This window comes from Phacochoerus africanus, chromosome 8, assembly GCF_016906955.1.
Source record: "Phacochoerus africanus isolate WHEZ1 chromosome 8, ROS_Pafr_v1, whole genome shotgun sequence".
NCBI lineage: Eukaryota > Metazoa > Chordata > Mammalia > Artiodactyla > Suidae > Phacochoerus > Phacochoerus africanus.
In genome coordinates, this window is record NC_062551.1 from 155,128,269 (window position 1) to 155,145,975 (window position 17,707).

Consider the following 17,707-nt stretch of genomic DNA (forward strand, 5'->3'; position numbering starts at 1 on the left):
CCCAATCTGTCCCTTGGACCAGATGCAGGTTACAAAATAACCTCAAGGTGACTCAGAATATATGGACTCTCCAGAAATTCTGTTTAAGTGGGGCAAGTTCAGGAGTCCCCAGGACATTCCAATGCTCAGCCAGATTTGAGAACCATTGCCACAGGGGGTCTGATGGGGGAGAAGTTACATTTTAAAGCTGCTGGTGATGGAGAACCTCATGGAGTAGGAAGCTTTTGAGCTGTGCCTAGACAGGTGAGTAGAATTTGGACAGCAGATATCTGGCAGGGCCATTCCAGGGAGCAGGTGCAGCATAGACTTCAGTGGAATGCAAGAAAAGGAAGCATATATTGGGAGAACCCCAGGAGTTTTGCACAACTGCAACAGAAAGAGGTATAATGGTGGTTTGAGACCAGATCATTGAGAAGGAGTTGATGCTTCCACTGCTCGATAATTATAGTCACTTGTGATGGAACATTATGGAGGATAATGTGAGAAAAAGAATATATATATACATATATATATATATGACTGTGTCACTTTGCTGTACAGTAGAAATTGACATAATGCTCTAAATCAACTATAATGGAAAAAATAAAAACCGTAAAATAAAACATCACTAACTTTGCAAAAATGGAATGACATAACCATAACTGTATTTTAGAGCCATCAGGTCCCTGAAGAAATGTTTGAATGAGGCCAGGTCACCAGTTAGAAAATGAATCCAAAAATCTAAGTAGAAGAGGACCAGATGGACAAAGAATAACTATAGCAACAGCTACCATTATTAGGCATGGAGTTAGGATGATTGTTTTGCTTTCTTCTTCTTTAAGCTTTAAGACAACCCTAGGAAATGTCCATGATTTCTTACCCATAATCCCCAAATCAAAAAAGCTCCCAAAACTCTGAGTTTTCATCACTGTTTTGTTGTCAGAAGCCTACCTGAACCAACATCAGACATTTTATAGTCTTTTTATTTTTACTACATAGAATGAACATTAATAGGTCTTACTACATAAGTAGTACCACATTTTATCACAGCATGCTGGCTCAAACTGCATGTAGAGAATTTGTAATATATAACCTTTCTAAAATTGAAAAATTCTGAATTCCAAAGTACATCTGGCCCAAGGGGTTTGTAGAGGGATTATAGACCTAAATTAGCATTGTTTGGGAAATGCTGAGACTAAATCTTAGAGAATCCAAGTAATTTTCCAAAGGAAAAGGGTTAAATAGAGCCTGAGCTCCTGTGAAGAGGAAGGCATGGATGGAAGGGCCTTTGCAGGGGTAGCACTAACATATAAGATTTCATCTTGGAGACTAGGGAGATGATTACTTAGGTTGATGCCAAAGTACAGCTGGGGTTCTTGAGTGAGAGTTCCAGTGCCTCTGTAGTTAGTGATGGATGGGCAGAAAGGCCCTCATAAAGAGAAGGGTGTGGGCAATGTAGACAAGAAAGCAAAGTGATAGGATATGACGTCCATCAAAAGGCTCTCTGCACCAAAATAACTTCTCTCTCTCATTGTCCATCAAAGGCAACTAAAATTCCTTATTGCTTATTTGAGTGAAAGCTTTGAAGGCCCTACATGAGAAGGGCTTCAGGGAAGAATAATGACTTCCTCCTCTCACCTCACTGGCTCTATCTACTCACCTGAAAATACAATGGACCTGCATGCCTCCTGCCTTTGCCTAGTTTGTTTCTTTAGCCTCACATGTCTTCAGAGCCCTTGCTTCTCTCTAATGAAAACCATTCATCCTTCAATCTTACTTCCTTTGGAGAGTGCCCTGAATGGGCCAGGCCAAACTGATTTTTCATTTCACTGTGTTTTCATTGATCCCATACGTAGACTTTGTTATTTAAGTGTTTACATAAACGCCTTCACTAAACAAGGATCAGATGTTTTGAACTGCTCTGTTTAGCTAGCCTAGCTATCAACTGAAGATGCAGTGATGGAATGACAAAGTCTTTGCACTGGAGAAAGATTGAGTTTAGTGGAGAGATCAGTAAACAGGATACACCAGAGTGTGATGAACACTGAGACAGAAGACAGAAGAGGGAGGCCCTTGGCCTGGAAATGTGCCTTGAATGAGACTTGAATGAGTTGGGATTACCTACTGTGTTGCTTTCCTGTTTGCAAGCTTTAGCGGCCTTCTAATACCTACCAAGTGAAATCATAATTCCTTAACTCAGACTCCAAGTTTCTGTGTGCTCCCACTCTAATAGATAATTCTAGCCTTTACACACTGCAAGTTGGGAGCTACCCAGGGTACACTCCCGGTACAGGTAAAGGGTAGGGAAAGAGTTTCGCTGGGGATGGAATTCTAGGCACATTTTATGCCTTCATCTAGGCACAAGAAGTATGAGGTGAGAGGGAGCTGACACATTCCAGAGGGTGAATGTAGTGCCCATCCATGGGATCTAATTCATGGGAATGAAGACAGCAGAGGAGAGTAGGTAGGAAAGAAATATTGGGGCCTGAGGATTAATTGGATGGGACCAAAAGAGCTGCTGGAGTTGAGATACCAAAGTAAGAAATTGGGTGAAATAGGAGTTGCTGATGCAAGAGTGGGGTACTTGAAGTGTTAGAGATGATCCAGTTCTTGACAATTCTAAGGTGTATCCATGGAAACCAGTGACTAAGGTCAGGAGGAAGATAAGGTCATCAGAAATGGAGCCAGGGGTTTGGAAGGACTATCTATATGGAATCTAAATTTGCTTGTTGTCATGGACGTGGTAGGGAAGGGGGAGGGGGAGGCCGGGTGCTAAACTCTTCAGTAAAGAAGAGTGACCAGGGATGTTGTAGATGACGTCTCTTGGGAGCAGGGGGTTTAATTTGGTGTCCTGTTAGTAGGAGTTGGTATTTCTGAGAAAGAAGAAATCATCTGGAAGCAGCAGTGAGGAGCTAAGAGAACACTTACTTTACCTGCCTCCTGGCCCAGGAGTAGAAGAGTGCGGCAGAAAAAAAAAGCCCCTCTTGGGAGAATATCTGGGGATGTCCTCAGGGGGAGACAGCAGTTTGAGTTAGAAGAGGTGGAGGGGGGAGTTCCCTTTGTGGCTCAGTGGTTAACGAATCTGACTGGGAACCATGGGGTTGCGGGTTCGATCCCTGCCCTTGCTCAGGGTTAACGATCCAGCGTTGCGGTGAGCTGTGGTGTGGATCGCAGATGCGGCTCGGGTCCTGTGTTGCTGTGGCTCTGGCGTGTACAGCTCCGATTAGACTCCTAGCCTGGGAACCTCCATATGCTGCAGGAGCGGCCCAAGAAATAGCAAAATGACCACAAAAAAAAAAAAAAAAAAAGAGGTGGAGGGGCGTATTCATCGACCAGATTGAGGACCCGAGGAATTTTCCTGATCACTGACTGTGATCTTCAGATTACGCACTGGACTGGTTGGAGGAGACGAGGGAAGGGTGAGAAATGGGATACGAATGAGGATGTTGTAAAGGTCTGTGGCAGGTAAGCCGCTGTGTGAATGGGCTAGCTTGCCTTTCCAGTGATGACCAAGGTAAACAGGGATGTCAGATGTGCTGGCCTGTTGTTTTAGGGGGAGCTGAATCACTGGCTAAGTATTGCCCCCTGTAGCTTTCAAGGTGATGCAGGGGGTATTGAGGTGAGGAAGGCATGGTGGTCTTACTCGAACCATATGGGACTGCAGGCTGCTTTTAAAGGCAGCTGTGGGCAGTGCCATGGCTGGGGAAGAAGGGGCTTTACAGGTAGCTGGGCAACTCCAGATGTCTCCTGTTTAGCATGCAGCAGATGGGGCTACAGCAGAGGAGGTGCAGTCTTAACAAAAGTGCCAGCCAGGGGCTAAACACTTACCAGGCTTTGCAGCCATTTGACTGAAACCTTACCATAGTCCCATGTGGCAGGCATTATTGGCCCTATTTTACAAATGCAGAGAGATTGAGTTGCTCACTCAAGATCACCCATCTAGCAGAGGTGGGCTTCTTGTCCATATTTAACCTGAAGAATGAAAAGTACTGACCTGACCTGATGGGTGATGGAGAGCGGGTGTGTGCAGTTTTTGGTTCTTGGACCTTTATGATGGAAGTTCTTACCTTTTCTATTGTGAGTCTGTTCAGAGGGCAGGTGGGATTTCAAACAGCACTTCTATGCTCTGTGGTCCCTACCCATTCCTTGGGGGCTTTGGCAATCATCAGTACCAAGAACACAGACCATTTTCTCCATTGTGACAGCCCTTGTAGTATTGAGGTTTAAACCGAAGCCCTTTTATTCATGTAAGGATGACTCAGATGCTATTTTTAATTGACTTTTATTTCTTCACATCTTAGGTAGGATTTGACAACTTTTTTCTTAGGCTCATAATTTCTTAGCTTCTACCCCCTCCTCTGTGCTTTGGATTTTGAGTTTCCATTTTCCTTAAAGCCCTGGCATTTGCTTACCAGGAGAGGCATGTGCCCCGTGATTAAACCACTGCTGTTGATGTTCCTGTTGCTTCTCCCTGTGGAAGGCACTATTCAGTGGCTTTGCAGAGGTTCAGAAATGAGTTCACTTTTCTTCTTAAATCAGCATCAAAATAATGTCTTTTCCTTTTAGAACTTATTTTAAGTATGGCTTCATGGCAACTTTCACTTCTAGAGTCACTACAAATTCACGGAACCCCTGCAGTTCCTGTTCACTGCAGTTTGCCGAGTGCGGAGATATAGGTCATTGCAGATGTAAGCCTGGGGAGCTGCGATGCAGGAGCAGGTTACCAAGCAGCGTGGTGAACTCTGTAGAGACAGGTGCAGCTCTCTGTACCATATTTTATAAACCAGACATTAGGACATGTTATTTGACACATAATTTATTCTCATTTGCAGGTCTGTTTTGGAAGGGTATAACAGTAAATTGTATTTGGCTATGTGGTTCTGCATTTTCTTATCACCTTTTAAATTACATTATATCAGGACCGCCTTGATGATGCAAGCTACATGGTCACAGTGTAATGTAGTTAAGTGTCTAAACGGTGCCCGGCACACAATAATGTCATGCAAGGCATGTATATGTCAAACAAGTGTTTAATGCCTGTTTTGGTTAATATGATTATTATTTTTCTTAGATTCCTGTAAAGTAAATAGTGAGAGACATTTTCCTCCTAGTTTGGACATGGAGATATATCTATATATCAGTATATCCATGTAGATATAATAATACCACATTTAGAGAGCAGGGGTTCAGATTTGTAATCATCTCACACCAGTTTCTCACCCTTTGTTTTTCTTGACTGGTTGCTACCTCCATGGTTAATTTCCATATCAAAGAGTTAAACCCCTACTGTTTAGAGGACACCGCTGTGTTTTATCTTAGGTTGTTCCTACAGTATCTGGAATTGTCTTGGCCTTTGCTTCCCCAAAGAGATATTTGCGTCTTGCTGCGTCCAGATCGGAAATGCTAGAGCAAACTTCCATGGCTATTTTCAGTCTTATCTTCTGACATTACAGTACTTAGATAATTTGTTTCTGTGTGCATTCTAAGCTGTCCTTGGGGAAAAAATGTAAAATTCTGTACAGTTACAGTTCATGAATTATGTGAACCTGCTCATCTTTCTGTTTATTCACTGATTCATTCATTCAACAAGCCTTTGGTGCTCCCCAGGGCTAGGACTGGAGGTACCAAAATAAATGAGACCCTACCCTTGTCCCAAAAGGATGCTGAAAGACTTGCAAAACAAGGATTCTTTCATTCCCCTGCTTTTTATTGAGTACCCACTGCAGGTCACATATGCTTTGGGGCACTGGTGCTATAACATACACTTACAAAGTACCTGTGCTCAAGGAGAAGGAGACAAGACAGTATGCTGGGAGTTGATAGGTGCCATGAAGACATGTGACCTAAGATGTCCTGGTCAGTGTTTTTGGCAGTAGACAACCGAATCTGCTGCCAGTTTGAGCAGAGAGGGTTTATAATAGGTTATATTAGGAATCTTCAGAAGGGTTGGGGATGAGCTTGTACGTCACAACTAAGGGAAATGTCCAACTTGGACCATTCCAACGGGAACATCTGTCCCAGCTCGTGGAGGATCTGCTCTCCTCTAAGTGGCTACAGCCTCATGTGCTCACTTCCCATGCCCCATGGATGGCTGGTTTACAGAATTCTAGCTGAGAGGTTGCCTAGGAAATAGAGTTCTAAGCTTTCCAGGATCTGTGTTAGGAGAAGGCTCACTAGGAAGAAACATTAATTAAAAACCTTTGGTGGATACTGAATCCTCTTCTAATTACTCCCGTCTCCCTCCTTTGCCATGCCGGCTTAAAAGGAAGGTTACAGTCATTTTTTTCCTCCCTCATCTCCCATTCACTCTGAAACCCACTGGACCATTGCATCTGCTGTGAGACCCTTTTGCAATGTCTGTCAAATGGTCTCCATCTTGACAGACTCCACCAGATGACTTTCCGTCCTTATCTTAACAGAACTTTTCTGCTGTACTTGCTGCTATGGGCACGCATTCCCCATTCATACTCTCTACCCACTTCTTTTTCTTTCCTAACTTCATACCTCTCTGCTGCTTCTTTTCCTTTAAAGGAAGAATTAGGAGTTTGTATTGGGGCTCAGTGGGTTACAAACTGGACTGGTATCCATGAGGATGTGGCTTCGATCTCTGGCCTCGCTCAGTGGGTTAAGGATCCAGCATCGCCACAAGCGGTGGTGTAGGTCACAGGTGGGGCTCAGATCCCTCGTTGCTGTGGCTTTGGTGTAGGCCGGCATCTGAAGCTCTGATTCAACTGCTAGCCTGGGAACTTCCATATGCTGCAAGCGGTCCTAAAAAGAAAAAACAACAACAAAAAGAAAGGATTAATGCTATTTTTTCTTTTTAAATTACTTTTAATTAAAGTATAGTTAATTTACAATGTTGTGCCAATTTCTGCTGTATAGCAGAGTGACCCAGCCATACATGTATATATATTCTTTTTCTTATATTATCTTCCATTGTGGTCTATTCCAAGAGATTGGATGTAGTTCCCTGTGATATACAGTAGGACCTCATTGCTTATCCATTCTAAATGTAATAGTTTGCATCTACTAACCCCAAACTCTTAGTCTATCTCATTCCCTCCCCCTCTGCCTTGAAAACCACAAGTCTGTTTTCTATGTCTTTGGGTTTGTTTTTTTTATTCTGTAGATAGGTTCATTCATGCCACATTTTATCTTATCTTTTGTCTTTTTTAGGGCTGCACCCGTGGCATATGGAGGTTCCCAGGCTAGGGGTCTAATCAGAACTGTGGCCGCTGGTATACACCCCAGCCATGGCAACATGGGATCCGAGCCTCGTCCACAACCTACACCACAGCTCATGGCAAAGCTGGATCCTTAACCCACTGAGCCAGGCCAGGGAATGAACCCGCAACCTCATCGTTCCTAGTCGGATTTGTTAACCACTGAGCCACAAAAGGAACTCCATTCGTGTCATATTTTAGATTCTACATACACATGATATCATATGGTATCTGTCTTTCTCTGTCTGACTTCCTTCAGAGGAAGGAAGTCTCTTTAGTATGAGAATCTGTAGCTGCATTCATATTGCTGCAAATGGCGTTGTTTTGTTTGTTTTTATGGCTGAGTAGTATTCCATTGTGTATATGTACCACATCTTCTTAATCCATCTATCTGTCAGTGGACATTTAGGTTGTTTCCATGTCTTGGCTATTGTGACTCTGCTTCTTCTTAGACTTTCTTCTTGGCCTCTGCTATTATCCCATGGCTCTAATCTCACTGCATGTTCCTCTCCATGATTCCATCCAGTCTCATCACCTCAACAGATGCCAAAAATCAAGGTGTTTGCCAATGACATTCCTTCTGGAGGCTCTAGGGAAGAATCAGTTTCCTTACCTTTTCAGGCTTCTGGAGACCACCTGCATTTCTTGTCTTGTGGAGCCTTCCTTCATCTTCAAGGTCAACACAAATCATCTTCAACCCCTGCCTCCTTCATGTCTACTTCTGCTGACACATCTCCTTTTCTGACTCTTGCTTCCTTCTTACAAGGACCCATGTGATTACATTGGGCCCAACTGGTTAATCCAGGATAATATTCCCATCTGAAGATCCTTCACTTAATCACATCTGCAAAGCCCTTTCTCCCATGTAAGGTAACATAGTCACAGATTTCAGGGACTAGGATGTGGACATCTTTGAGGTACCATTATCTTAATTGTGACATCTACCTTGTGAGGTGGGATGCAATTATTCTCCTAGATAAGACAACAAATACAGAGTAGGTAATTAATTTGCTCCAAGTCACAAGGCTAATAAATGACAGAGCTGGCATTTAAACTAAGTTTGATTTCAGGGTCCATACTCTTAAGCTCCATGCTAACCAATAAATGATGAATGCCAAATCTAAATTTATAACCTCTATAGGATTCACATATAGAACTGCCTGTTAGATGGCTTCCCTAAAAATGTAACCTATCCCATTCCAAGCTGAGCTCATCGTCTTTCTCTAATACCTGTATCTCCAGTCCTCAGTCTTAATGGCTTGTACCAGCATTCATCCTCTCACCCAATTTAGAAACCTGGGCATCACCATGGAGTCCTCCCTCCCTTTCCCTTCAGACCCGTTAGCCTCCAGGTTCAGCCTGTACCACTCTCTGCCTTTTCCTCTTAGCTGTCCCCTTCTTCCATTCCTACCAACACTACCCAAGTCCAGCTTCTCTTCGTCCTTACTTGATCACTGTAGTAGCCTCTTAATTGGTTTCTGGTCTCTAACCAGCATAAAATGTAAGTCTAACCATGTCACAGCCTGTGTAAAATGCATCAGAAGCTCTTCATCCCTGCTGAAAATTAAACCCAACTATGTTAAGGAGACGTGACCTTTACTTGCTTCTCCAGCCGTATGTACCAAACAATGGGGCTCCAATAATATGGACTCCCTATTCCTCCTACATATGTCCTGTTACTTCACATGCCGTACCTCCTATGTTCATGTTCTTCTCACGTCTGACTGCCTTTCCCACTGTTCTTTGTTTGACTACTTATTTTATCTGAGGAGTCATGTCTAGGACGCCTTCCTTGTCCCTTCCCCCACCCCAGCATCATGAGCTCTGTGTTCTCAGAGTGGACTTTGTGCCATGTAGCTAATAACTTTCTGTATTATGCTAGAATGATCAGTTTGTGTCTGCCTTCCTCATTCCATAAACACCAAAAGGTCGGGAACCATTTTTTCTTTTTCTTTTAAATTGAAATATAATTTACAAAAATTGTATTTCAGGTATACACCATAATGATTTGATAATTGTATATATTGCAAAGTGATCCCTACAATAAGTCTGGAAACATCCATCACCATGCATAGTTACAAAATTTATTTTCTTGTGATGAGACCCTTTAAGATGTACTCTCCAGCAACTTTCAAATATCCAGAGCACTATTATTCGCTGTAGTTACCACGCTCTATATTACATCTCCATGATTTATTTATTTTATAACTGGATGTTTGCACTTTTTGACCCTCTTCACCCATTTCTCTCACCTGCTACCCCCACCCCTGACATTCACCAATCTGTTCTCTCTATCTGTGAGCTTGGTGGGGCTTTTGTTTTGTTTTGTTTTGTTTTTTTAGAGTCTTCATACAAGTGAAGTCATACAGAATTTTTCTCTCTCTGTCTCACTTATTTCACTTAGCATAATGCCCTCAGGGTCCATCCATGTTGTCACAAATGGCAAGGCTTCCTTCTTTTATGGTTGAATAATATTCTGTTTTGTAAATGTCACCTTTTCTTTATCTATTCATTCATCAAGATGCATTTAGATTGTTTCCATATATTGGGTATTGTAAATAATGCTGCAGTGAACATGGGGATGCTTATGTTTTTTTGAGGCACTCTTTTCTTTAGAAAAATACACAGAAGTGAAGTTGAGGGATCATATGAAGTTGCTGGGTCGTATTTTTGTGGATGCACCAGTTTATGTTCCCACTAATGGTGCACAAACTTTCCCTTTTCTCCACATCCTCAACACCACTTGTTATTTCTTCTTGTTTGGGATAATAGCCTTTTGTGAGATAATACATCATCGTGGTTTTATTTACATTTCCCTGATTATTCATTTGAACACTTTTCCATGTACGTTTTGATCATCTGTATGTCTTTACTGGAAAAATGTCTATTCAGGTCTTCTGCCCATTTTAATACTGGATTACTTGTTTTATTGCTGTTGAGTTGTATGTGTTCTTTATATATTTTGTGTATTAACCCATTATCAGATAGATGATTTGCAAATATTTTATCCCATTCAGTATATTACCTTTTCATTCATTTTGTTGTTGGTTTCCTTTGCTGTGCAGAATCTGTTTCATTTGATGTAGTCCTACTTGTTTATTTTTACTTTTATTGCCTTTGCCTTTGGAGTCAGATCTTAAAAATCATCACCAAGACCAGTGTCAAGGAGCCTGCCACCTATGTTTTTTTTCTAGGAGTTTTATGGTTTCTAGTTTTATGTTCAAGTCTTTAATCCATTTCGAGTTTATTTTTGTGTGTGGTGAAACATAGTGATCCCAATTCACTCTTTTGCATAGTGATCCCAATTTCACTCTTTTCCAACATCATTTATTGAAGAAACTGTCCTTTCCCCATTGTATATTCCTGGCTCTTTTGTTGTAAATTAATTGACAATCTATGTGTGGATTTATTTATGGGCTTTCTGATCTATTCTGTTGATCTATATGTATGTTCTTATGCCAATACCATACTGTTATGATTACTATAACTTTGTAATATAAAGTCAGGAAATATGATACCTCCAGTTTTCTCAAGATTGCTTTGGCTATTTGGGGTCTTTTGTGGTTCCATGTATTTTTTTAGGATTGTTTGTTCTATTTCTGTGAAAAGTGCCAATGAACTTTGGTAGACATTGCATTAAATATTTAGATTTTTTGGGTATTCTAGCAATTTTAATGAGCACAAAATATCTTTCCATTTATTTGTATCTCCTTAAGTTTCTTTCAGTAATGTCTTACAGTTTCAGTGTGCAAGTCTTTCATCTCCTTGGTTAAATTTATTCCTTGGTATTTTATATTTATTTTTGATGCGATTAGAAATAGGATTGTCTCCTTAATTCCTCTTTCTGATTATTTCTTATTGTCTAGAAATGTGATAGAGTTTCGTATATTGATTTTGTATCTTGCAACTTTACTAAATTTATTCTAACAGTTTTTGATGGGGTCTTTAGGGTTTTTTATATGTAATATGCCGTATGAAAATAGTGACAGTTTCACTTCTTCCTTTTCAGTTTGGATGCCTTTTTTTCATTTTATGACTAATTGTTCTGTGTAGGACTTCTAATCCTATGTTGAATAAAAGTGGTGAGAGTGGGCATTCTTGCATTATGCCTCATCTCAGAGGAAAAGCTTTTAAGTTTTCATCATGGGGTATGATGTTAGCTGTGGGCTTGTCATACATGGCCTTTATTATGTTGAATATGTTCCTTCTATGCCCACTTTGTTGAGGGTTTTTTTGGTCATAAATGGATGTTTAATTTTGTCAAATGCCTTTTTTTGCATCTGGAGATAATCATATGGATTTTGCTTTCTTTTTGTTAATGTGATGTATCATATTGATTGACTTATAGATATTTGACCTTATTTGCATCCCTGGAATAAATCCCACTTGATCATGATGTATGATTCATTTTACTGTATTGTTGAATTTGGTTTACTAACATTTTGCTGAGGATTTTTTATCTGTGTTCATCGGTATTGACCTGAGGTTTTCATTTCTTGTAGCATCCCTGTCTAGTTTTGATATCAAGGCTCAGGGAATGTCTTCTTCATATTTGTAACCCTAATGTCTAACACACAGTAGAAAACCAATTAATATTTTGAGGTGACACAAGTTTAAATTTTTAATAAGCAGGGATTTTCTAATTCAAGAAATTGGGAGAAAGGCAGGCATTCCAGGCAGAGGAAAGAGCACATTCAAAGGTATAGAGACATGGACGAGCAAATAAGTTTGGGAATTATAACTCACCGAGGCCAGGAGGAAGAAAGCATGTCAGGGAGGGGCCCATATGATGTCATAAAATTAAGAAAGTTGGGATTAGGAAGATCTTTATGTACTAAGCAAGAGTTAGAGCTGTATTTGAAAGCTTTGAGGAAGCCAAACTGAAGAATTTTAAACAGGGGCATACATGATCCGATTTGCGTTTCTAATCAGCTTTGTCTAATAGCTGGACAAATAGTGTATTAGAGAGGCCCAAAGTAGAGGCAGAGAGACCATGAAGAAGTTATTTTAAGCAGCAAGTAGGGAGGACTCACAGCAGTGGCAATGGCCTGAGGAAGGGTCAGGCGCATGGGCTTTTAAGACTTCAGATCAGCAGGATGTAATGACTGACTAGCTGTGGGTCCCAAAAAATAGAGCATGGCTTTAGATGGAATGTTTCCTTAGCCACCTCCCAACCCATCGTCAGTCAACTTGCTTCATACCCTCAACCCCGACCTCCCCCCAGAGGTAAATAACAGAAAGCATCACATCCATGTTCCACAGCGAGAAAAATCAAATCCAAATGTTAGTGCCAGAAGGGGCCTTGGAGGTCACCCAGGCCAACTCCCTCCTGAGTAGACAAATGGCAGAATGGAATGACTTTCCAACAGTATCTCTGAAAATTAGTGGTAGGCACCAAGTCACTCTTTATTGAATGATCTATTTAATTCTCCACATAGAACTTGTCTCTACTATTTTCATGTGTATTTGCTAGTTTCTGTCTCTCCCTGACATTATAATGTGATATTTAGAAGCAGAGTCCTTGACTGTTTAAAACAATGTTTTACCCACATAGTAAATACTTACTGAGCATTCGTTGAAAGAGGAATAAGCCAGGTATAATCAGGTTTGCTTCCTCCTGAACCTGTCATCTTTTCCCAGGATCTTGGCTTGGAGGTTATCAGTCCTTAATTCTATTTACTGCTGGGGCTTTTCCTTTTCATTTCTACAGAGACTGAAATCTACCACAACAATATCATATTTCATTTGGATTCAGATAGTGAAGAGCTAAAAAGTATTATCTTGCATTCCTTCAAAAATATTAACCACTAGTCACCTTATACCTATTAGGATGGCCTCTATCAAAAAAACCAAAATAACAAGTATTACAAAGATGTGGAAAAAACTGGAACTCATGTGCCATTTAGGAATGGAAAACAATATGACGATTCCTCCCAAAATTAGATATAAAGCTACCATATGATCTAGCAATTACGTTTCTGGGCTTATACCCAAAAGAATTGAAAACAAGGTTTTGAATAGATATTTGGACACCTATATTCATAACAGCATTACTCAAAACAACTAAAAGGTAGAAGCAGGGGAGTTCCTGTCGTGGCGCAGTGGTTAACGAATCCGACTAGGAACCATGAGGTTGTGGGTTCGGTCCCTGCCCTTGCTCAGTGGGTTAACGATCCGGCGTTGCCGTGAGCTGCGGTGTAGGTTGCAGACGCGGCTCGGATCCCGCGTTGCTGTGGCTGTAGGCCGGTGGCTACAGCTCTGATTCAACCCCTAGCCTGGGAACCTCCATATGCTGCGGGAGCGGCCCAAGAAATAGCAAAAAGACAAAAAAAAAAAAAAGAAAAAAAGAAAAAAAGAAATAGCAGCAACAACAACAACAAAGGTAGAAGCAACCCACATGTCCATAAGCAGATGAATGGATAAACAAAATGTGTTATATAGATACAGTAGAATATTATTCAGCCTTAAAAAAGGAAGAAAATGTTTCAGTATGCTGTACCAAAGATGACAATTAAGGACATTGTGCTAAGTGAAATAAGTCAGTCACAAAAAGACCAATACATGTGATTCCACTTATGTGAGGTCTCTGGAGTAGTTAAGTTTATAAGTACAGAAAGTAGAATGACAATTGCCAGGGCTTGCAGGGAGGGAGAATGGGATGCTGTTGTTTGACGAATATAGTGCTTCAGTTTGCAAGATGAAGAGAGTCCTGGATGTTCTTAACAATGTGAAGGTACTTTTTAAAATGGTTAAGATGGTAAATTTAGGAGTTCCCATCATGGCTCAGTGGTTAACAAACCCGATGAGTATCCATGAGGACGCAGGTTCAATCCCTGGCCTTGCTCAGTGAGTTAAGGATCCGGCGTTGCTGTGAACCGTAGTATAGGTCACAGATGCGGCTCAGATCCCGCATTGCTGTGGCTGTGGTGTAGGCTGGCGGCTACAGCTCTGATTGGACCTGGAAACCTCCATAAACTGTGGGTGTGGCTCTAGAAAGACAAAAGACAAAAAACAAAATGAAAATTAAAAAAAAGATGGTAAATTTAAAGTTCTGTGTACTTCACCAGAATTTTAATAAGAGCCACTGAGGTATGTACATCTGCCCTCTCATGTAATCCTTGCAGAAGCCAGTACTGTTTGTAGAACAGTCCCATTTTATAGTGAGGACCACAGGGCTGAGAGAAATGAAAAGAATTGTCCAAGACACATGACTAGAAAATGGCAAAGCTGAGCCTTATACTCTGATCTCCTGGTTCCATGCCCCGTGTTGGTGTCTGCCCTATCATTGGAGAGGAAAATTAGAGGAATCAACTTGACTGCTGGTTGAAGTATAAGAAATCAACCCTTGAAATTTGTGAAGAAAGATATACATGGGCATGGTGTGTATGTGTGTGTGAGAGAGAAACAGAGAAAGAGAGAGAGAGGTTGGGGGAGAAGGAGGGGGAAAGGGAAGGGCATGCAAGCCAGCTCCCAGACACCTGCTCTCTACTTCCTGTTCAATTTTCCTTCCTTCCAAAATCTTCAGAGGGCAGGTGTGAGTCAAGTATAAACACAGTGCGGCAAAGTCAGCCAATGTCCTTTCCCTCAGCTGACACAATCATGGGGATTTTGTCACCATCAGGGGGACTGTCTGTGTACATAAATGTACACCTTTAAGACAACCCGGCTCTTCCTTTTGGAAACGGCTCCATCAGATGGCTCCCTACACTCTCCCTCCTCTCCCTCCTACCTCCTGTGAGGACGGAAAAATGACAAAATGCACTTACCAAAGGAAGCTGAACCTAGTGAGAGAAAGGGGTCCTGGGGAGAACACTGCGTAGGAGTCATGCCTGATCCTACCTACCTAAACCACCAACTCACTGTATAACCCAGGCATGTCCCTTCCTCTGTCCCCAAGGACTGGGCTGTCACCACCATTTTCATATACTCAATTTGAGCTGAATTTAAAAACGAGAACACAGTCTCCAGAGGGGAGTCCAAAATACAAGAGCATCATCTAGTCTCTTACAAGTAGCTGTAAAATTTTTCTTTAATTTTAATTTTTTTTCTTTTTAGGGCTGCACATGCAGCATATGGAAGTTCCCAGGCTAGGAGGAGAATCAGAGCTACGGCTGCTGGTCTGTATCACAGCCACAGGAACATGGGATCCGAGCCATGTCTGCAACCTGCGCCACAGCTCACGGCAACACTGGATCCTTAACCCACTGAGCAAGGCCAGGGATTGAACCTGCATTCTCATGGATACTAGTCAGTTTCATTGCCACTGAGCCACAATGGGAACTCCTAAGTAGCTTTTATTTACTATGCATCAAGGCACTGTGATGGTCACTTTGCATATGGTCACCCTAATCTTTCTACCCCTCCAAAGTTATTTTTATGATGTGACTGCACTGGGAATACCAAGTTTCCCAAAGTATTTCCAATGTAGTAAAGAGCAGAGCCAGAATTTGAACTTAAACCTATCTAGTTCCAAAGATTTCTCTTTTCTGCACCCCCATGGTGTTAGTTCAACAACCAAGTTATAAAGAGCTGTGGCAGCAACATGGAATCAGAAAGGGAGTTAGCTCTACCTGTCAGGGGAAATCTTGAAGGAGAAGGTAGGCATTAATGTGCAAGAAAGCAGCTCACAAGTAGATGGGGGATCCATTTGGGGAAGTAAGAACACATGAGTAAACACATGTACAAAAGAGAGTGCAACGTTTATGGGAAAATGTAGATTATTCATTTTGGTTTGAGTGTGGTTATGTTGAGCTATGTGTGGAGATAGTAATTCCACCATCTTTGAGATCATAATTCCACAACTTCTGCCAGTGTTCTAAGATGCCACACTAAAGAGTTTAGGATTTATTTGTATAGGCAGCAGAAAGCCACCAAAAGTTTATATCAAGAGATTTATCAGTAATTGTTAGCACTGTCTATTTTATAAGTGTAATTTATACGTTGCGAAAGAAATTAAACACACTTGAAGTGTTTCAAAGAGTTTTTTCTTTTCTTTTTATGGCTGCACCTGCAGCATATGGAAGTTCCCAGACTAGGGGTCAAATCCGAGCTGCCAGCCTATGCCACAGCCACCACAACGCCAGATCTGAGCCACATCTGTGACCTATTGCTGCAGCTTGTGGCAGCACTGGATCCTTAACCCGCTGAACGAGGCCAGGGATCAAACCCTCATTCTCACAGATACTATGTCACATTCTTAACCTGCTGAGCCACAACAGGAACTCCAGAAACAGTTGATTTCACTCCATATCACATAGAGAGTAGCATTACTGGGTGATATTACTCAGTACATAAGTGATGCTATTACATCAGCACTGAGAGGCCCTTGGCATGCACAGTGAAGTCAGCTAATCATGCGGCTTTTTTCCTTGAATGATGAGACATTTCTGTTTTTTTGTTTTGTTTTGTTTTGTTTTTTTTAGGAAGGGTTAAGAAACTTCAAAGAACTTCAAGCCAAATTTCAAGAGCTTGATACACCATCTCTTCCAAGACCTATTAAATTCCCAGCAGGTGTTTCTCAAAAGGGTGACATTGGAAGCAAACCGTCCACAAAGACTTTGGCAAGTGAGAGACCCCTCTCATCCAACCTCAGTCAGTCCCCACCCAGTTGTGCCAGTGGTGACCCCCAGCCTCTTAAACACCAGAAAGTAAAGTTGGCTCAGAAGAGCGAGATTCAGAAATGTTCTAATTCCCTAGGAACTCTGGGAGGCCCTTCTGGTTCTGCAGTAAATTCACAGACAGTCTCCCTGCTGTTAGATGTGAACCAGTCAAATGCTGAGAAAAACAGTAAGAAGAAAGCAATGGTGAACAATAGCTTCCGAGACAAGCTCTGGAACTGGGAGGTTTTATCTCAGAAAAGCGAGATGGCATCAGCCTTTCTCCCCACCAACTGCAGAAGCCGGGCCTCCCATCTGGAAGAGCAGAAAAGCATGGCATTTACGCTAGAGGAGCCCAGGAAAAAGCTGGAAATAAAAGGAACCCAGACCCTCCCTTCCCAGAGGTGCTTGATGGCCCAAAGAAGATTCTGTGCCACCTCTGAAGAGCCCACCATTCGACTTTCTCAACATGGCAGGAAGAGCAGAGACATCCCCAGTCCAGAGAGGAGCCCAACTGAGAATACCTGCCACCCCACCTATGACAATGAGCTCAACAGCCAGGCCCCAGGTGAGAAATGGAAACCCCACCGGCCTGGGGGAGGGGTCACTGTGTGTTTCTAATGAGAGCTGGCTGGCTTGGGATGGTCGCATATGTGACCTGGCTCATCTTTGCTCCCAGCTCCAGCACAGGTGTTCTAGGCCCACCTGCTATTTTGGCATTTTAGGTTTGGGTTGAGTGATTAATCTCCTAGAATTATATGGATAGAAGGTTTGGGCATACTTGGACTTGAATCCTAGCTCCACTTTTTGCAAGAGGCATCAACATGGGCAGTCCACTGAAGTTCAGAAAGCCTGGTCTGCTCTCCTATATGTTGATCCATTGCCTATCTTCCTTGCCGTGATAGAAAG

General features: G+C 41.9%; 1 protein-coding gene across 3 annotated transcripts in view; it reads left to right on the forward strand.

Moving 5' to 3' along the window:
- Nucleotides 1-17,707, forward strand: part of FYB2 (FYN binding protein 2) — a 112,439-nt gene that overhangs the window by 20,115 nt on the left and 74,617 nt on the right. For all 3 annotated transcript variants that reach the window (XM_047788905.1, XM_047788907.1, XM_047788906.1), the window contains exon 2: nt 16,625-17,366. In XM_047788905.1, the coding sequence (XP_047644861.1) occupies nt 16,625-17,366 (742 nt within the window). The remainder of the gene's footprint in view (nt 1-16,624; nt 17,367-17,707) is intronic.